Source organism: Heteronotia binoei, chromosome 5 (genome assembly GCF_032191835.1).
Source record: "Heteronotia binoei isolate CCM8104 ecotype False Entrance Well chromosome 5, APGP_CSIRO_Hbin_v1, whole genome shotgun sequence".
NCBI classification, from domain to species: Eukaryota; Metazoa; Chordata; class Lepidosauria; order Squamata; family Gekkonidae; genus Heteronotia; species Heteronotia binoei.
The window spans coordinates 74,791,053-74,812,968 of NC_083227.1; the positions used below are offsets into that span (position 1 = coordinate 74,791,053).

Consider the following 21,916-nt stretch of genomic DNA (forward strand, 5'->3'; position numbering starts at 1 on the left):
CTTTAGACCTTTTGCCTTTTGTGAGGTAGCGTAACATTTTTAAGCATTATTTGGCAGTTTTTAAGCTTGGTGTTCTCAGCAGCATTTGCTGGATGCAACCCTGTTGTGGTAAGTTTGGATTTCCTTGCATGCACTGGTCATTGCCTACAGGCAGCTACTGAAGATGCTAAAGGGGAATTCCGAAAGAAACACACGCCTAGGACCACTGTTGTTCTTCATTACAGCAAAAAAGTGAAAAACAATTCCTTCTGTAGTCATTGCAAAGGCATATGAAGAACACTTTAGGGTTTACATTCAGGACTGAACAGTACTTTAATTGTACTGGCAAATACAGAAGGGACGATAGGATGAAGATCAGTGGGCTTATTTCTCCAATGATTACAGAGAGTTGTGTGTAACATTACCCCCATGGTTTTTTTAAAAATGAAAAGAGATTCCTGGCGATGATGTTTGGGAGTAAAAGTGGGGTGTGTTTGTATTTAGCCTTTTCCTCTACTCCAAATTGGTTTCCCAGCCTGCCTTGCCTTCTGCAGGGCTCCACATGTGACTGTGTGAAGGCCAGGTGTACAGGGGGAAGTGTGGTGGGTAGGAGAGACATATGAAATAGAAAAGGGGAGAGAGGGTTAGGCACAAACTGCCATGGAGTTCAGTGGGCTTAGAAAGCTGCAACTCTGTTTAGTAACTGCACTGTAACTGTGAGTAACTTCCCTGTTCATCTTAGTTACGTCTCCCTACTCTGTCCTCCATCCTTTGACTACACTCTCAGATCCATTTCAAATGCTTTTGAGGGAAATGCAGTTTCCCATACAGGTGCACAGTGAAGGGAGTTATGGACAACTGAGAACTCCCTGCCACATGTACCTGAATCAAACTTGCATTTTACGTAACTGATTAAAAAAAACCCCTCTAAACAATATGGTTTTAGTATGTAGGGCACATGTACATGCTAAATACATAACACAGGAAGCAACCCTCTAACAGTATAATGAACTTTTCATTATGTATAAAAGTATGTTCTTCATGAGAGAAGTTGGCTTAGGAACAGACACTATTTTTGCTTTATTGAAATTACCACTGTTCTAGTGTTAAACCAACTGTGTTAACTTTGGATTTATGCTGAGCCAAGGGTTCAGCTCTGTTCATTCCCTCTAAAATAGCAGGGGGTAGAACAAAGGGAAGGAAGTGCTTCCCTTTGACCCCTACAGTGTATATATATATTTTCTTCTTTTAGGTAAAAGTACTCCTGGAGCCAGATGGGCATTAAGAAGAAATTTGTTGAATGAAACTCATGGTGCACAAACATCTGGGAAGTTTTGGGAAATGGGAACAGCTGCACTATTTGTCCTTTTTGACACTGTCTGCTGCACAATAATGATCCCTCCAGTAAGCTAATAGCCATTTCTGTTAAGAGTAAAGTGCTTTCACATGTCGTGAGTATTTAGGAAGCAACTGCATTGTCTAGTCTGCAAGTTCCTCACCTTTTTCCAACTTTGGATAAAGGTGTATCTATGTTTACATGTACAGTACGAAAATAAAAGGCACAAAATACATCTAATGCAGCATGCTGTGTACAATAAATGGATTCCCTGAAATTTAAAGTACACAGAAAGAAGAGGCGCACTGTCAGATGGAATTTTATGGTTGCTTCAGCGGCCTTTTAAAACTTTCATCTCTTATTATTCCCGAAGGCTTCTCTGCTTTTTTTGCCTAGCCAGTCCATCTTTGCTTTCATATCCTGGCCACCACAATCTCTTTGGGAAAATGAAGGGGAAGACAGCTGCTTTGAACAAGCGTCGGAGCTCTTTAGAAGAAGCTACTACATTTGGTGGCACAAGTGTTGTGCCTCTGTCTGAAAGACTGAATAAATTAGAAGTGTCATGCAGTGCAGATCACATAAGGGATTTCAAGCTGTTTGGTGGACAACCCTTACTTCACCAGATTGGCTTAAGGAGATTGGTCAGCCCCGCCACTGAATTGGTTTCTTAAGATACCATATACATACAACAGGCTACATATTGACACACAGATACTTTTGAAAGGGTGCTCCCCAAAGGACAGTGCACTGTAGAAAAGGTCACTTCTAGACGTGGAAGCAAAATCTGGGTCGCTGCCTAAGCCTCACTGCAGCATTCGTAAATGTTGTCTTCCATAAGTGCAATCACTTGCTCAAATTTGTGCTGCAGCTGCGTGCGTCTTGTTGTGGGATTGGAGTCCAATGCAGTCACAATCTGAGGGAACATAGTTTTTTAAAAAAAGAACACTGGTGAGAAATATGCAATTGTTTTGGGATCACTGCTATTTAATTTTTTCCCCATTCACATGCTCCATTCCATGCAAGAATTTAAAACCACCCAGCTGTTTAAGCCCATCTATTTCCCTTCTCCCTTTCCATTCACAAAACCACTGCAAATCTAAGCACACAGTCTTAATCCAGATGTCACACGAAAGCACGATTTAGTTACATCAACTGCAGTTAGTGTAACAGTCTGAATGCAGATCAATCCAGGTGGCAGCTGTGCTGGTCTGAAGAAACAGAACAAAGTTGGTCTTATAAGTGCTACTGGATTCTAACTTTGTCAGTAGGCCATGCCTAGTTATGGTTGATTACTGTCGGTCAAACTAAGAACTTTAGCTGGAATATGACATTTGTTTTTTTAGCCAAAGTAAAATTTAAGGTTTTGCATGATGTATGAATGCAGACAACCTGGCTTGATCCAGGTAAAATTCTGGCTTGTTCCCTGATGATTCCTTCTATATGGGAAGTATTTGTTGAATGCTGCATCATCAATTCTGCTTTGCAATGTGATAATGTTACAAAATCACCTCCTCAGAGGTCAGGATTATCGTTGAGTATCATATGAAGACGAAGCCAGCAAGTTGTATGCTGTGCAATCTTTTACGTTATAAGGAAAGTCTTCTAATACAGAAACAATAGCTGCAGTGAGCTACTAATACTCTAAATTCACAAGTTGTTAAGTTTCTCATAGTTATAGCCTAACAGTGATGGGTTTTCATTGACTATAAACAACAAATTCGCTCTCAAGGAGGGCCCATGGTTCAGTGGCAGACCATTTATGTTGTATGAACAAAGTCTCAGGTTTGATCCCTGCCTTCTCTAGTTAAAGGGATCAAGTTGTAGGTAAAGTGAAAGATGTCATACTGAGACTCTGGAGAGCTGCTGCCAGTCTGGTTGCATGTTTAAGCTGTCTTTCAAACCATAACATGTAAAAGCTGAAAATGGATGGAAATTACTAGGCGGGGGTGTGTGTGTGTGTGTGTGTGGAGATGAAGTTTTTACTAAGAGAACTGTCTTCATGACACTGGGTTTCTTTCTGTTGAAACCTTATGATCCTTTAAAAACTTGTAAGTGTGCAATCTGATACCTAGAACTGAGCTCTTAACATTTTTTCAGCCCAAGCTGAAGTAGGTCTGCTAGAAAAGGAAATAAACTAAAAACTGTGTGATACTATTTCAACACCAGCCAAATACTTCAAATCCCAACAACACACAGGCAGTTTGAAAACAGTCTGGATTTTGTAATGTTTTTTGCTGTAGAACTGAAGATCTGATCCACTCAGTGGTTAAAATTCATTAACTTTCATTAAGAACTGATTCGTGAGGTGATTATATATCCAAAAGTGGGAGCTCAGAATGACTAGTGGGCGGCATCTCCTTTTCCCTCCCCCACTATTTCCACTTTCCCTTTCCTGAATGCCCCAATAGCCTCTTTCTTTTCCCTGCTTCCTTCTCTCTTTCTAGGGATTCCAATTTCCATTTTGGGACTGGGGATCTCCTGGAATCACAACAGATCTTCCAACTATTGGCAGTTCCCCATTAGGGTTAAGAATATAAGAGAGGCCACGTTGGATCAGGCCAATGACCCATCCAGCCCAATACTCTGTGTCACCCAGGGACCAAAACCAGTCCACCAGAGGGGCTAGAACTTCAGAAGCTCTCCCACTGTTGCCCCCCGAGTTCCAAGAATACAGAGCATCACTGCCCCAGACATCGTGTTTCATCAATATCTTGTGACTAACAGCCACTCTTGAACCTCTGCTCTATAAGTTTATCCAATCCCCTCTTGAAGCTATCTGGTTGTAGCTGCTACCACTTCTTGCGGCAGTGAATTCCATGTGAAGAAGTTCTTTGGGTGATGTTCTTCCTCTTATCTGTTGTAAGCCTACTGCTCATTAATTTCATTGAGCGCCCATGAGTACCCAACTGTTTATCACCTTCCACTGTGAAGACTGCCCATTTATACTCTCTGTTCCCAATTTTTAATTCACAAGAGGACTTATCCTCTTATTCCATGACTGCGACATTTACTTAGGAGTCTTTGATGAGGAACTTTATCAAAAGCTTTCTGGAAATCAAGGTAAACAACATCTACTGGGTCACCCTTGTGCACGTTTGTTCACCCTCTCGAAGAACTCTAAAAGGTTAGTGAGACAAGATCTTCCCTTACAGAACCCATGCTGAGTCTTCCTCAATAGCTTCTGTTCATCAGTATGCCTACTAATTTTACCTATTATAGCAGATTCCAACAATTTATCCCGTGAATTTAGGGGGAGGTATTTGTGAGTTTCCTGTATTGTGCAGGGGGGTGGACTAGATGACCCTGGAGATCCCTTCCAACTCTATGAATTTACCTGATATTGACGTTAGACTGACCAACATAGAGTTTCCTGGATCTCCTCTGGAACCGTTTTAAAATATGGGGGCTACATTAGCCAGCTTCCAGTCCTTGCAAATGGAGGCAGATTTTAGTGATAGATTGCATATTTTTGTCAGGAGATCCACAAGTTCACATTGGAGTTCTTTCAGAGCTCTTGGATATATGCCATTTGAACCTGGCGATTTGTCAGTTTTTAATTTGTCCATCAGTTATAGGACTTTCATTCGTGTCACCTCCATCCAACTCAGGTCTTTCAACACCCCTCCTGAAATTGGTGGTTCTGGAGTGGGCAAACACCTCCCATCTTCCACAATGAAGACATAGACAAAAAATGCATCCAGCTTCTCAGCCATTTCCCTATGTTGTCCTTCAGTAATCTTTTTACCACTTGGTCATCCAAGGGCCCCATGGTCTCTCTGGATGGTTTCCTGCTTCTAATGTATTTGAAGAAGCTTTTATTGTTGGTCCTTATGTTTTTTGCAATATGCTCCTCATATTCCCTTTTTGCCTGCCTGATCACAGATTTACATTTTCTTTGCCACAGCCTGTGCTCCCTTTTATTAATCTCACTGAGACTAGCTTTCCACCACTTAAAGAAATCCTTCTTACCTTTTATAGCTTCCATTACTTTGTTTGTTAACCACGCAGGCCTTTTTCTATACCTATTTATGCCATCTGAAGTTAAATGTGGGTGTGTTAGTCTTTTGTGGCAACATCCTATTTACATAAATGCTAAATTTAATAGCATTATGGTCACTTTCCTAACTGGTACTATCATATTCACATCTTTCACCAGGTCTTCAGCATTACTTAGGACCAAGTCCAGGATCACCTCCCCCTGGTAGGTTCTGTGATCATCTGCTCCATGGCACAGTCATTGAGAGTATCTAGAACCAATTTCTTTCTCCTGAGTTGAAGACATATTGACCCAATCAATGTGTGGGTAGTTAAAATTGCCTATTATGACACAGTTATTTTGTCTAGCTGCTTTCCTTAATTCTTTTGGTGTTTTTAAATCATTCTCTAATCTTTGATCTGGTGGGAGATAACAGACTCCCAGAGTTAAGCTTCCTTTTGAGAACACTTTTTTCACCTATAGACAGGGCTGGTACACCCACTAGGCAAACTAGGTGGTTGCTTAGGGCGCCAGGAGGTTGGGGTGCCAAATTGGGCTCACTTCCTGGTGTCCCAGGCAAGTGCCTAGTTTGCTTGCCTCCTCCGCCTGCATGCCCGCCACCTGCCCATCCTTTCCTGCACTGCACCGTGCTCCGTGGCACCCCCCGCCCCCCTTCCCATTGCCGCCCGCCTGCATGCATGATCACAGCGCACTACACTGGGGCCCTGCCGGCTGCAACATGGCATGCATCTTATCTTTAGAAGAATGTGCTGGCAAAGGCTTGGCTCCCCCTCCCTTCTGATTCTGGAAATGGAGGGGGGGGAAGCCTCAGTGCATTCTTCTAAAGATAAGATGCATGCTGCATCGGGGCTGAAAGGGCCCTGGCACAACTCTATGATCACATGGGCAGGCAGCGATGGGAAGGAGGGGGTGGGTGGGTGTCTCGGCGCAACACCGGGGGTGGGGACCGAGTGCGGTGCTGCACTGCAGCGCCATAGGGAGGGCAGCGGGGGGGGGGAGCTGCCTAGGGCACCACGCACCCATGGGTCGGCGCTGCCCATAGAGTTTCTGTAAGTGAATCTATTTTTCTTAGATCCTCAATTTTACTAGACTTTATACCTTCTGTTACATACAGAACCACTCCACCTCCAATCCTTCCCTCCGTATCATTCTGATATAATTTATATCCAGGAATCACTGGTATCCCACTGATTATCCTCATCCCACCAAGCTTCTGAAATGTCCACAATGTGTATGTTCTCCTCTGACACTAAGCATTCCAGCTCCCCCATTTTATCACAGACACTTCTAGCATTTGTATATAAACAGTTATAATTTCCTAGGCACCTTAGGCCTGCAGCCTTCCTCCTTTGGCCTCTAGACCTTGATAGGCAGTCAATATTGTTTGTTATCCTCTCAGTGGCCAGTCCTAGTCCAGTTCCCTCTAGAGCAATAACAACTTTCACTTCATCTCTTAGAGATAAGCCATCCCAAACCAGAGACATTTCATCTCCTGTCAGCTTTCCCCTAAGATTTAGTTTAAAAACTGCTCTGCTACCTTTTTGAATTTTAGCACCAGCAGCCTGGTTCCTTCTCAGGATTAGTACAACTCCTGCTTGTTCCCTAAAAGCACCCCAGTGTATAACAAACTTAAACCTTCCTCCCTATATTGCATTGAGACTCCTAATTTGTGACTGTCTAGTTGGCTCTGCGTGTGGAACAGGCAGCAGTTCTGATAAGGATATCTTAGAGGTCCTGGTCTTGAGTCTCCTGCCTAGCAGTCTGAATTTTCCTCCAGGACCACACAACTACATTTCCCCACCTCGCTGGTACCAACATGTATTACAACCATTGGCTCTTCCCCAGCATTGTCTATCAGACTATCTAAGACCACACATAATTTCTCCTTTGCACCAGGCAGGCAAGTTACCATGTGGTCAGTACATGGGTTCACAACCCATCTATCTATATGCCTAAGGACTGAATCACCAACTACCAAGAGCCACCCCACCTCCTGCCCAGGGATGTTTCCTTGGGGCAAAAGGATATCTGTTCATCAAATGCAGAAGAAGTCCCTTCTGAGGGAATATTCTTCCTTTCTTTAGCATGGTGTCCTACTTCCCCTTCACTCTCATGCTCCCTGACAGTGGCAGGACTGCGATTCTTGGAGTGGGATACATCTAACAAGTCCCCCAAGAGTCTTATCCATATGCCTAACTGACTATCTCTGCTTCTCCAGATCAGCCACCTTGGCCTCAAGGGTGCAAACTCGTTCCCTGAGAACTAGGAGTATCTTGCATTGAGCATATGCCCATGACTTCTGTCCAGCTGGCAGACAGACCTCCATGTTGCACTCAGTGCAATACACTGGATAACTCCCAACTTCCTGCTGGTATTCTGCCTTCATAATTGCCTGGGTTTTTTTGTTTGTTTTTTTTAAAAAACCTTTTAAAAATTAATTTCCTATTTGTGTATATCTGTTTGTGGAAAATGTGCTTACCCTTTTAGAGACACTGAGAGACTACTTCCCTGGCTTCCTCACACGTTTGCTAAATTTGCGTATTTATTCCCTTTTTCCAGACACTTTGTCACTAGAGCTCAGAAATTTCAGCACTGGAGTGGGGCCTACTTATAGGAACTCTAAATAAATAGCTTGGGCCAAAACTCCCCCCCTGGAGCCAATCACACTGAATGGGAGCTAACCAATAAAGGAGGATGAATGAGTCAGCCTCTAGCTGATTAACAATAGGTATTGCTGAAAGGGAGCTGCTCAGACAAATGCTCCTCTTCTTCATATGCTGTCCTTTACAGGTTTCCAGCACCAGATTGGGAAATTCCTGGAGATGTGTGGGGTAGCTTGGGAGGGCAAGTTTTGGGGAGGGAAGCAACCTTAGCATCTTAGCAAGGTATAATGCCATAGAAACAAACAGATTTCTGTCATCTGCAAATCAGTTTCTATTCCAGGTGACCTCCATCTGGAGGTTGTTAACCTTAGTTCCACTGGAGGAAATGGCTGCTTTGGGATGGAGTCTATGGCATTATACCTCCTCAAGGCCCCTCCCCTCCTTAACCCTGCCCTCACCCAACTCTGCACCCCAAATCTCTAGGGATTTCCTAACTTAGAGTTGGCAACCCTATTTCCTTCCCACTCAACAGCCAACCTATCTTTATCTGCTCCTCTGTTTTAAGCTTCCTCTCCAGCAGACTCAAAGTAGGAAAAATGTGGTCCAGTTACAGGGTCAGGCCCACTTGTATGGTAGAGAACCCTCAAGGACTTGTGAGGGTGGGACCTCGTTTCCCCCTGGTATCTGCCTATCCACACTATTTCCTCTTTCCCTCCTCCTGGCAATCCCCATATCCTCTGCCCTTTCCCTGCTTCATGCTTTCCTTCTCAGCCATTGACCAACTGATCATTTATCTGTTTCCCAACCTCAGCTATATATATTATTCATTTACCTCATTTATATCCCACTTTTTTCACAGGGCTCCCCAAAACAACTTACTTTACTCTCTTCTCATTTTAATCCTCACAACAGCCCTGTGAGATAGCTCAGGCTATGTGATTGGCACCAAATCACCCAATGAGCTTCAACAGCTAGATGGAGATTTGAACCTGGGTCTTATAGAACCTACTCTGAAGTTGTAACCAATGTTCCCTCTAAGCCAGGGGTGTCAAACTCATTTGTTATGAGGGTCGGATCTGACAAATGAGACCTTGTCGGGCCAGGCCATGTCAGGCCAGGCCATGTGTGTTCCTATTTAAGATTAGGTAGCAGAGATATAAACTTTATAAAAAAACAAACACAATTAACAACTTAAAAAAAATCTTAAAACACGTTTAAAACATTAGTACTCATTGGTCTTAAAGGTGCTTTATTTGTATTTCTCATATGGGATCCAGGGAACTGAGCAAAGGAAGCGCTGGCTCTTTCCTTTGTTCCCCAGGGGGACTGGGAAGGAGAGAGCCTCAGCCAACAGAAGGAAGAGAGGTTTGGCTTAGTAGTTCTACAGTGCGATTGAGAGGCCTGGCAAAGCAAGCTCTGCCTCCTTCCCAAGGGAGGAGCCTCAGCCAGTGGAACAGAGGTTTTGGTTCTGTAGCTCCTGTGCGATTGAGCAAGCCTTGTTATGTAGAAGGAAGCAAAAGAGAGGAAGAAGGAAGCAGATGACAGTCAGTTGCTTGGGAGCCTGATAGGAGCACTCTGGGAGCCTGATTCAGCCCCTGGGTCACATGTCTGACACCGCTAATCTGAGTCAGTGTGAGCTAACAGATCACACATTTTTGTCTTAGCTCAGGAAAAATGGCCCCAGAGCAAACTAATTTATGCAGGAACTCACAACTTTAATGCCAGTAGCTCACTGTCAGCCGATGTAACTTTCCTGAAATAAAAGTCTTAGCTGAACTGTCGCCATCTTGAAACGCTGTTACTAACCATGAGAAAAGACCTTGCATATCAAAGTAGAAAGTTGTAGATTGTTGCCAATGCTTGGTGTGAACATTTCTTCCCCTTGATACTAACAAAGGCAGAAATTCCCCTTTGAAGATAAAGCGCCTCCAGGGACAGCCGCCTGGCCACCCCCCCCCCCCCGAAGACTAACAGTAACAATAAGATAAGAGAGGGAGACCATGTGAATCTTTGCACCTCAACTCAGCAATGTTTAGAATTGTGGCTTTGTATAGTTTCCTTTGATGTACCCCCTTATACCATGCCTTCTACTGCTACAATGTATCAGTCTCAATTTCCCTTCGTTCTGATGCTTATGGATTATCGAATAAAGCCTATCTTTGCAACCATTCAAGGTCTGGTTAATTTGAGATCCCATCGTCTGACACTCACGAAGTAGAATTTTGGCTCACAAACTAGCTTAGAGGGAGCATTGTAACCACTATACCACATTGGCTTTCTTAGGGTGTCTGCTGTTAAACAGCAACAAGTAACCAGGCCTAGGTGAATCATGCAGGTCTGGTGGTTTCAAGTCACCCAATGGTTGCTGTCAGTCTTAGGCGGGACTTGAAATTTTCCCAGGATTACAACTCAACTTCAGACAACAGAGATCTGCCCCCCTGGAGAAAATAGCTGCTTTAAAGGGTGGGCTGTGATGTTTTAAAATTGAGGCTAGATGGCCATCTGACAACAATGCTGATTTTGTGAACTTAGGCCATTCATGAGAAGGAGGGCAGGAAGGGGGGTTGCACTGTGGTTCCTTCTTACATGTCCAGGGAAATGCTGATTGCCACTTTGGGGTCAGGCAGCAATTTTTCTCCAGGACAGTTTTGCCAGGAGAGGGGATTTTTTTTTTTTTTGCCATCTTCTGGGCTTGGAGCAGCGGTCACTGAGTGTGTGTGTAGGGAGGAGGTACTTTTGAATTTCCTGCATTGTTCAGGGTGTTACATGGACTAGATGACTCTGGAGGTCCCTTCCAACTCTGATTCTATAACTCCATGGCAATTTATCTGGCTGAGGCATCTCCCCTCCCCAAACCCTCCCCTCCTCAGATTTCACCACAAAATCTCCAGGAATGTCCCAACCTGGAGCTGGCAATCCCAGCCAGGTCTGGCCCTGATGAGACCTCCCTCAAAGGCCAAAGCAGGTCTGGAAAGAGCCCTGCCTTTTACCGATAGAACCAAGCATGGAATCTGTGGTTCTCCAGCGACAGCTGCTGATGGAGTCTGTTGCTTACAGTTACAGGTGCTTCTTTCATCATTTTTGATTTTTTAATCTCCCTCTTTGTTTTTGCTTTTTTAAGATTCCATATTTTTCTGCAAACCTGAGGCCCTTTTCAGATTTGTAAAAAGATCTGTCTTGCCTGTTCACAGCTCCGGTCACTGGATTTAAGTATCCTTTTGCTACTGTTATATAGATATAAACATAAGGTCACAAGAATCAGTCCTGAATGGTGAGAACTGCCTCCATCTATCAAACAGTGGACGTGGCTTACCTGGTTGCGGTATCTCTTGGCATATTTGTAAATTTCAGTCATGGCAACATTGGTGTTAAACTCATTCCGACATGTCTATAAAGGACAAAACAAGCAGGAAGAATACTAATCAACATATACAAAGCATAATCCATTCTACTTGACAGAAATCAATTACACTAAAATGGTACTTGAATTTGATTGCGCTATAAGCTAACATCAGCATATTTGAACTCTGGTTCCCTTCTAACTTAGTTAATTAATATGTGGCATACATAACTTCTGAACAGTAAAAAACAAAAATGAATCTAATGAGACCAAGGTCAATCACTTGAATGATACATACTTGCTTTGAATCATGTGTGGATTAATTTGATTTTCAAGGTTACACTAAAAAAATGTTTCCTGACATCTTTTTTCTTATACAGCTTACAGGATCTTTATGTGCATCTGAAATTATTATTTTTATTTCTTGGATGTGACTAAAAGCCTTTGCTCCCAGATTCCAGAATGTTGTGCACATCATGTACAAACAGGTATAGAAAAATTCTGATGTAGACCCACTATGGAAGAGCTGATTTCTTACCCTGGACTCCTCTGCTAGGTGTGCATTCATTTCTTGTTCACTGAGAGGCGGCATGTCGTGAATCTGTTTATAATATCTCTGCACTATTTTTCGGTATTCAGGAATCTCCTTGGCATACAACAGTTTATTAGTAGGTGAATCCTAATGGGTAAAACACAAGAGAATCCATGGATATTTCATTGGCTGCAGGGGGTAACGATTGGTTCCCTTACTATCAAATTAGGTATGTAATAAAAGAAGCTGTATTTTCTTCTAACTGCTTGAGACATACAATTACATCAACAAATCTAGCACTGAAAAGACGACTTTTAGTATTCTTGTAAGAGCTGGGAAATTGTAAGCACATTCAAAAGCTGAACAGCCACATCAGTTGCTATTTCCATTTCTTAGCCCAGCAGTGTTCCTCTTACCTACTGTGGATTAAGCAAGAAGATTAGCATGGAACAAAAGGGAGAAGATCCTCTGGCTAAAGTCATTGAAGAGAGACATTTAAGTTAGTGGCTTTTTAATCTTAGCAAAAGAACAAGAATGGGCCCATGAAGACAGTGACATGCTGTGTACACATGTAACTTCATTTTGATGCTAGTGATTTATTTTCCCCACTTTGCTCAACACACAATGCCTTCTTTTATGCTATTGTATTTCTAAAAACATTTCCATCTGCTGTCTGACCTCAGCTGACCTACTACAGCCTAATTTACAGTTTGACAAGGAAAAATTGTAGGCACTTTGTAGCAGATGATAAAAAAAGTTAACAAAACCCCCAAAATACAAAACTCATACCTTTCATTACAACTTTACCCCCCATATTAACCCTGGAAAAGAGATCCCCTGTGCTTCTTCTGTTGAGGAGTGGAATGGCTGAACTGTGGTGAATCACATCACAGGAGCCCTTTCCCCACACTGCAGCTTTCCATTACACACACTGTAAGTGTGTGCCAGCACTGGGAGAGATTTGATTTACAACACTCTAATAAAATGTATTTATGCTGGAAATTTCAATGTCAACACCAAAATCAGCAGAGGCGTAAAGAAGGACACACACAGTCGCTTTCTGCTTTAGAGACTGAACTTGAACCTGAATCGACATGCATGGAGGAAGAGCAGGAGCCTTCATAAAAGAGAACAAGCTGGACAAGCCCTTGCTGAATAGTCTGTGGGCTTGATCTAGAGATACCCATAAGACGTATGCACAGACTTCCAAGGCATAACTGGGTTTTTATCCTCCCTGACTACACTGCCCAGTCCCCAAGTACGCTAGTTATTTGGGAATATCTATACTAATAAACTTTAGCTTTAACTGTGTTTTAGCCTTAAACCTTTTCCTGGTTTACAGGAGATTATCTGAGTAATCTATATCTAGCTGGACTTGGTTGATACAGGAAAAAGTGTTCCTTGCTGCATATCATCTATGACAGAAAGTTTCCTTCTGAAACACACCAGAATCACTTGCATGAGTAAACCTGTTTACATCTATTTTACTTCCATTTAAATTATTATTTATTACAAAGGTCATTCTGAAGGTCTGAGAACAAGCTGTGGGAAGAAACTGAACGAGCCCAGTCCCCTTGAGTCCATTCCAGCATTGATGCTGTGAGCTACCAATCTACTGCTGGAGTGTTTTAAAATATAAGCCAAATGGTAAGGTAAAATGTCTTGAATACCCAAAGCATCATAACCTTTAAAAAGAAATTTATTAAAAATGAGAGAAACAAAGCACAGTCCTCAACATGAAGAAAGAATGCAAACATTTTCCTGTTTGGTTGTATTTTACCTAAAAGTTGGAACAATGCCAAATAGACTTTATTGTAGTTAACAGTTATAGCATTCAAAGATTCATGTCATAAATCAGGATTGAGGTTTAAAGGGCAAGAAAACCTTCTGAACTCCATCAGAACACTTCACAGCCCGCTGAGGAATAAGCAAGAAGAGGATGGAAAATATATAGAATCACAGAGTTGGAAGGGACCTCCAGGGTCATCTAGTCCAACCCCCTGCACAATGCAGGAAATTCACAAACACCTCCCCCTAAATGCACATATGTCCTTAAAATGACAGTCTTTCAACATATCCCCACACCACTTTGAGCTGCAAACAGGGGAAGTAGAATAGGTGTGACAAATATTAATAATAAGATGATTGCCTCTGTTTATATTTGTAAAAGAATTAAAGAGGCAGCAAGTGAACAGGTGCTTGGGTCTTCAAAGTGCATTGTATACTTTTTAAATGGTTCATGCAATAGTAGGCATAAAACACCAATGCTCAAAACAGCATTTGGTATGAAAAGACCAATCTTAAAACAGCCTTACAAAAGGTCATTAAAAAAACCAGAGACAGTATTTAATTCAACAGGGTGGAAATAATTGTAAGTCTGCATTTCAACCTGGTATCTTTTCTTTATTGTTCCTTCCCTCCCCAAACTAGAATCTGATGAGGTGACCTCTGAAGTAGAAACAAAAGAAAATTGACAGAAATCAAGGCTTCATGCTGAAAATAATATCTCTCACAGAGCTATTTTTCTGGTAAAATTGTAAAGTGGGCTATAGACATTTTGTATATAAAAATGCTTTGATGATGATTCCTTTGGCTGATCTGTTAGACTATTTATTAGGGATTTATGCCAAGAGTTCAGCACCATCCATTCCCTCTAAAATGATGGGGACACACTACTATATAGTATTGATTTCATATGGCAAAGCTACATTTAATGCTAATCAAATGGGGGGAAAGTCCTTAAAATGACAGCCTTTCAACATGATGTCCAGGTTTTTTTTTGCTAGCCTGCAATTGTAAATAGTTCCTATTGTGTTTCTAGCTAAACTGATACTGGTTGCAAGACTAATAAAGGCATTTTGTGAGGGACAGAAACATAAAAAGTATTGGTAGTTATATACCTTGCCCAACTGCAGATCAGAGATGGAGCAGGCATCGATAAACGCCTGGGCTATTACAGAGAGACAGGCATCTATGTGATCAGTTTTGTCGATGTCAAAGACAAACTGTGGGTTTTTCAGAATGTTGACCCAAAACCTCAGAGGTAGGCTGAAGGGATAAACACAAAGCAGGGGTGATTATCGTTCTCTGTCTCTCAATCATAGGGTGATGAAAATAGTAAAACATAAATAAAATGGCATTTTAAAAAGGAAGAGAGAAAACAATGTAACTAAAAAATGCTTCAGCCATCATTTAGGCAAGTAGAGACTACAGATGTTCACAGATGTGTTTCTCATACCTCTTGTTTCTCTTCCCCATTCTCTCACTCATACATAGTCCCATTCATAATATTAATGCACCCCACACTCACATGCCACTGTTTCAGGCACAAGCTCTCAGACTTCAATGGGATTAGTAAATGGTAACTCTGCTTTGGGTGGTACTGTTTGTCTAGTGGTAATCTACTAATGTGATAGTGCTATCTGATCCCCTTTCTGCACATCTTCCATTCCAGCCAATAGCTCCATCTGGTACTTAGGCCAAGTGTATGGAATTCTGATAAACATTATAATTAAGGAAGGCTCACTTATACTAAAGCCAGAACTCTTATACTCAATAATTGCAGAAATTTCAAAATTCTGTTGTTGTAATTTTCGGAGCACACAGGCCAAACCATTGCTTTTCTACAAATCTATATGTTCTATGCTTCTCTCTCTCTCTCTCTCTCTCTCCATAGCAAGTGCCTTAGCTGATTATACAAAGCTGGTACTGATTTTACAAAATCTGGAGCCAGTATGCCTTTTTAATCTTGAGATGTATGTGTGTTTCACGAGGTAAATTACAGCACAATACCGACTCATGAGTAGGAACAAGGTTGGCTCATACAAAATTTCACTTTTCCAGTTATAGCTTTTGTTCCATGTGTTTCTTACTTAAACTGCTCATGTTGTTTTATTTACCTAAAATAGTTAAAGTATTTGTAAGCTCACTTTTCTTCTTAATACATTGAGACCCAAGGTGGGTAACAATGCAGTTCTTTTCTTGGGAGTCTCACTACAGTGAGGTCTTTAGAATACATCATCTTAATTTCTTACCTACAGAATGCAAGTCTAGTCAACAGCTGCAGGATCTAAATGCAACAGGGTCAGGGGCCATTTTGTAGAAAAATAGGTGGTGGAGCTCATCCAGGGATTGCTATGCAGCTGCACATACTATTAAATGGACAAGGAGGTGGAACTCTCAGAAGGAGGAGGTGGAACTCTCAGAAAGGTTCATGAGCTGTGCTCCTGTGAGCTCCCGCTGAATCTGAGGCCTGAACAGGGTGAAGGACTGACAGGATTGTTCTTTTGAGATAGCTCTTTGTGAATGATCTTGAAGAGTCTGACTTTCATTCTCTCTTTGTGAATTATAACTGTTCTGTCTTTTTGCCAGCACAGATATTTATCTGCTTCAGATATTTATCTGCTTGAAGTTATATCTGAGTTGGCAAAGGTGTCTGACTGGCTGCCTGGAAAATGACCTGCCATGAAATTACAGCACAAAGAACAGCATAAGAACATAAGAGAAGCCATGTTAGATCAGGCCAATGGCCCATCCAGTCCAACATTCTGTGTCACACAGCGGCCAAATATATATATATATATATATATATATACACACACACACACACTGTGGCTAATAGCCACTGATGGACCTCTGCTCCATATTTTTATCTAACCCCTTCTTGAAGGTGGCTATGCTTGTGGACGCCACCACCTCCTGTGGCAGTGAATTTCACATGTTAATCACCCTTTGGGTGAAGAAGTACTTCCTTTTATCCGTTTTAACCTGTCTGCTCAGCAATTTCATCGAATGCCCACGAGTTCTTGTATTGTGAGAAAGGGAGAAAAGTACTTCTTTCTCTACTTTCTCCATCCCATGCATTATCTTGTAAACTTCTATCATGTCACCCCTCAGTCGACGTTTCTCCAAGCTAAAGAGCCCTAAGCGTTTCAACCTTTCTTCATAGGGAAGGTGTTCCAGCCCTTTAATCATTTTAGTTGCCCTTTTCTGAACTTTCTCCAATGCTGCACATTTGCAGCCCAAGACTCCTCTATGAATGCATCTCCCTTTACCCACAGAGGCTGCCAGAGTTCATTAATCTCTTGGCTTTCAAACCACAGCTGCCATCATATCTGACCCCAGTGAGTGCTAATGCGAGCAGCTATTTGTTTAGGACATATAAACAATAACCGACAGGAAAAAACTAATGATTACTGTCAAACTGGACCAGGCATTCAACAGTCTCTGCTCCTCTCCTTTAATAAACCTGTCTACACTTATCAAGCAGGGGGAGGGAAAATCTATAGATCTGAATGTATTTTCTCGAAAGTTTATGTCAACCTATAGCTATTTGAATATTTGCTGACACTCAGCTTTCTTTAATTTTTTTGCAAGTTGGAGCTGGAATGGTTGTTTTTTCTCTGTGGTAACTTTAAAGGCATCTCTTGTATAATATCTGAGTAGCATACACCTTCCCCTACTGAATAGTTCCTGAAGCTATTTCTGGTTCTCCCCCCCACCCCACCAATTTGCAGCACATACATTTTCCTGAGAAACTCCCATTAGAATTAGTGTCACTTGCTCAGGAGTAATATTTAGCATATTTAGAATTACGATCAGATTTTTCTCCCCCTGCCCCATGGGCTGGTTTTGCATCTCTAGCTTTGTTCATTACAACTGGTATCTGTTCTCTACTTAACGATTATCCTTGCTCCGTACCCTTAATCTTCCATCTCTTTTTGCATATTTCTATAACATCAGGTCTTCAAAAATATAATTTGTGAAAGTTAAAAAAGAATATCATTTCCCCAACCTATTGGTTTTCCAAATGTGCAATGTGTCTGGATCAGAGATCCCCCGTTTCTCTGCTTGTTCTTCCAGGAAATCAAAGAAATACTTGATAGCCACAGGTGGTTTGTCCTCTCGGATACTTAGAATGGCTTTGAACAAGTCATCCAGGAATTTCTGAAGTGTGCCCTGATGAATGAGAACATTCAAAATTGGTCTAAGAAAGCAGAATACACAGTGGTCTAAGGTATTAAGAAATGACTGATATCCCCTCACCCCCAACACAGATGAAGAAAGCTTGCTGGAATGGGATGAAGGGGATTGCAAAACAGAACTGATAGGAGAGAATGGGTTAATTTTCTGCATAGTAATATAATTGACTTAGTTTGCGTTTAATCTTTTTTGGCTCTGAGACTCCCCTTCTCTGTTGCTGGAATCCAAAAGCACATCTGTGATTATTCTGTGTGGTAAACAGTGAGAAAAGCTACAGACCCCTGGCAGCTCTTATTCTCTGCTCCAATTATGAATTACAAAGCAATGGAATTACAGACTGGCTTAAAGCCAAGCCCTGTGTCCAAGTTTGTTAAGAGCAATAATTCTGATGCTTTAAGTGGGTCTTAAATCTCAATCCAGGCTGAACTCTTCTGTACCACTGGGCCTGAGAATCCCATACTTTGTAGGCATGATGCCCTACTGGATTTCTGTGGATGAGCCCCTAATGACCACCTTTGTTCTCCATGAGTGACAGGACTTGCCTTCACTACAAAGGGTATCACATTTCCTAAAGAGTGCTGATGCCATTAAGGCAACAATGCAAAAAGTAGAATTTCTTGACATATGTTTGAAAGGTCCACCCCTCCTTATATCTAATTAGACTTTTTAAAGGAGTGTTGTATGCTGGGAAATGTAGACAAGTAAGGCACATACCAGACTAGGACACACATATTCATTTGTCAGCACACTGAGGGGGAGGGAAATGCATGTTATATAACAACTTGTGTATCAAAAGTGTAATAGCTGGGCCTAACAGGCAAATATGATTTGGGAGGGGATGAGTTGGAAAAGGGAGGAGGGGCAGTAGACAACCCTTTCCCTGCTGCAACTCTCTTCCCAATGCTACTTCCAGCCCTACTGAGCATCTGACTAGTACCTACAAACCCATGAGTAAAAGCCGCTTCAGGATAGATTTGTATGGCAAAAGTAGCAGGCAATGCAAGAATTAAACATCCTCTTCCCTCCTATCCCTGTTCCTGTTATCCCCTTCCAAATGCACTAGCCAACGGAAGTGGCCATGAGGGATTTATTGCATACAGTTTTAATTAAATTATATGAAGTTTTCCAGCCAAGGACCTCAAATGGTTACAATAAAAGCATTACAAAACAATTCTTAAAACAAGGTACAAAATACAAAAACAGTCCAAGAAAAGCAGCCTTGACGCATAACATGAAGTTCCAACCTGAAGCCCCGAAGGATAAATATGAACTCTTTCCCAGTTTGTAAAATCTTTTGTGCCTCATCATCTAAAAGGGATCATTATTTGTTGCAGGTGAGCAGCCATTCAGAAAGTGCAACCCCCCCCCCCCATTCCAACATGGACAGTTTGGATCTCTTTAATGTGAATTATTACCCAGGTGTGGCCAAATCCCTCCTTGTAAATATTCTCTGTGAAAGCAGCCGAATAAAATTCTACATAGCAGTAAAATCACACAGACTTCAGTGAGCCTGCTCCCAAGTACACATGGAGAGGACTGCATCCTAAGGTTGCTCTCAAATAAGCATTTTCCCTGTTCCAACACTCTACCCAGTTTGACATCTATCTCTCCTCTGGGATTTGATAAAGAGACAGCTGAAAAATGGGTTGATTCATGCCACAGTTGTTAGAAAATGCTTGCTGCTTTTCCCACCTGCTGGCCCAGAATGTCTCTTACCTTTGTGGAGAGCAATCTGGTCAGGTATATTTCAGGAAGGACTTTTTTCCTATGACTTTGCCGATGAGATTTCTTATTTTCATACAGTTCGTCCGTAGGAAGAACCTAACAATTGGGGTGGAGAGGAGGCAGGATAATATATGGTTGAGATTAACGTTTAAAAGCTGATAACAAAGCATTCATGTTACAAAAGATAATAAAAGAGAGGGGGGAGAGAATGATACTCCATGCTATAAACCACACCATTCAGATTATGAATACTGAAGCAATATTAAAAATAAATTGCCGTTTTTGCCAGCTGTGATGCTTGATTCCCCCCCTTTTAATGAGTAAAGAATTCTGCTCCACATTCAGTTTACAAAGAACTCAGCTGTCTGAAACATCAGCAGACACAATACCCTTTTCCTTTCTGCTAACTGGAAATCATTATAAAGATAAAGTAGTTAGAAAGATACATGTAAGATCAAGGTTAAAACAAAAAAATTGAGTTTTCCCCTTCACCCTGCCAAACAGAATGTGTTCAATTATTATCTTATGATGCAAATAATGCAGAGACTGCACAGGTCTCAATTGCCTTTCTCCTTAGTGGGTCTAACTGTTGGCCAACAAGCTGGCTTGTTGACAAATGCATCAGTCTGCATACGTTGTACATATGGAAAGCATTCCAAGGATTGCCTTTGATGATAAACTATGTTAAGCCTTACTGCCCTTTGGTTGTACATTGCTAAACTGCTGTAAGGTGGGGGAGGACAGCAGTGGCTCATTTCCTAACAAACACTATTGACAACTTTCACTGGACTAGGTCAGCCTGCCTCCCACCCACCAAAGCATTCTGGTTAAACAATTATTTCTACAGCCTTGCTTAAAACTGTTGTGATATGCGCATATGTTGATGGAGTTTTCTTAATAAGCATGTCCCATGTCAGTCACACGCTTTCTTGATGTATGGGTCCAATTCCCAAATAAAGAGGAGTCAGAAGAGAAAGAAGATAATGATCCCTTAAGGAAAATATGCTTGGCCCACCCACAGTGGAAGAGTCATTATCCCCAACTGCTTTTGGAATAAGATACTTACCAAATGAAAGTATTTTTCAGTGTCCAAATCTTTCACTGAAGGGGGAAAAAAAATTTAGAAAGTGAAGAAACTGACTTAGTTTGCTGTTCTGCACATCAAGTCTTTTCTTAAAAGGAATGTTTGGATATTTCTGCTGTTCCTAAGGATATTGGTTTGGATGTAGGGCAAAATTTATAGTTGCTTTAGCTCTCCTGTGAAAGTGGAAATGCAAGAAAAAAACTGGGGTAGCTGCATGCATTAAGTCAAACTTATTGCATCCCAACTTGTGTTTCTGTTTGCTTATGATCTTCTGAAACCAATTCTGGGAACTATCATATATAGTGGTAATGTGTTAGGTGTTGCACAAGATCTTATGCACGTGGAATTGCACTAAGTCTATGTTTCCACTTGCACATTGCTAACTCCAACTCAATGAGTAGTAATAACACACAGTATAATCACTGTGCACAAACACAAGTAACATTAACCAATGAAATGTTAACTAACTCAGATATTTCTGTAGTTTCTAATAGTGAAATTTGTGCTTTATGATTGGAGAGCCTGATAAAGGTTAACCTGAGACGAGAATGTAGACTATATTCGTCTCCATTGTTTGGCTCTCCAACAGCTGGATTACATACAAGACTAGCAATGTTTGGCCTTGGTTGCATCTCTGAACATTTGTCAGCTCCTTGGAGACTGCATGAACAGAACTTTGGAGACAACCACTGTCTAACTGGAAAAGAAGGTATTACAGGTCCCAGATTCCTCACAATCTATTTAATTACACTTATCTGGGGGTAGGTAAAACTGCTGCATCTATGTATAACCTCTTTTATTCATTGCATTAGCCTTCAGGGATAGCAATACAATAAGAAAATGCATCTAATGTGAAAAGAAGAATCTAGTAATATTCTACCACCACTGCCCCATTAACACAGACAAAGGAAGTCTAGGTTTATTCATTTCACTAAGGATTCTTACAGCAAAGGACAGATGAAATATGTCAGGGGTGGCCAATGGTAGTTCTCCAGATGTTTTTGCCTACAACTCCCATCAGCCGCAGCCATCAGCCATGCTGATAGGAATTGTAGGCAAAAAACATCTGGAGAGCTACCGTTGGCCACCCCTGAAATATGTGATCAGCCGGATGTGGTGCACTCCATTTATACTGCAGATGCTTTATTAAGGATAGTTGCTCATAACAGACAAAAAAAAAAAAAGACAAGCATTTATTAGAGAGGAAAATGGGGGAAAAGGCTAATCTTGTATCTAGTATAGAGATGTGAAAGCCCATAAAAAGCTGGGAATATTTGGAAAATTCCAAAAGAAATGAGTACAGGAAGCACAAGCCAAGCATAGAAATGCATCATAGTG

At 41.5% G+C, this 21,916-nt stretch overlaps 1 protein-coding gene across 1 annotated transcript in view; it reads right to left on the reverse strand.

Annotated features, from left to right (window-relative positions):
- Positions 1-896: 896 nt before the first annotated feature.
- PLXND1 (plexin D1) overlaps positions 897-21,916 on the reverse strand; it is a 208,835-nt gene continuing 187,815 nt past the window's right edge. Inside the window, exons 30-36 of the mRNA XM_060239643.1 lie at positions 20,561-20,595; positions 19,486-19,590; positions 17,582-17,745; positions 14,688-14,835; positions 11,794-11,934; positions 11,229-11,303; positions 897-2,228 (exon numbers count right to left, since the gene is read on the reverse strand). Coding sequence (XP_060095626.1) covers positions 2,112-2,228; positions 11,229-11,303; positions 11,794-11,934; positions 14,688-14,835; positions 17,582-17,745; positions 19,486-19,590; positions 20,561-20,595 — 785 coding nt within the window. The 3' untranslated portion in view covers positions 897-2,111. The remainder of the gene's footprint in view (positions 2,229-11,228; positions 11,304-11,793; positions 11,935-14,687; positions 14,836-17,581; positions 17,746-19,485; positions 19,591-20,560; positions 20,596-21,916) is intronic.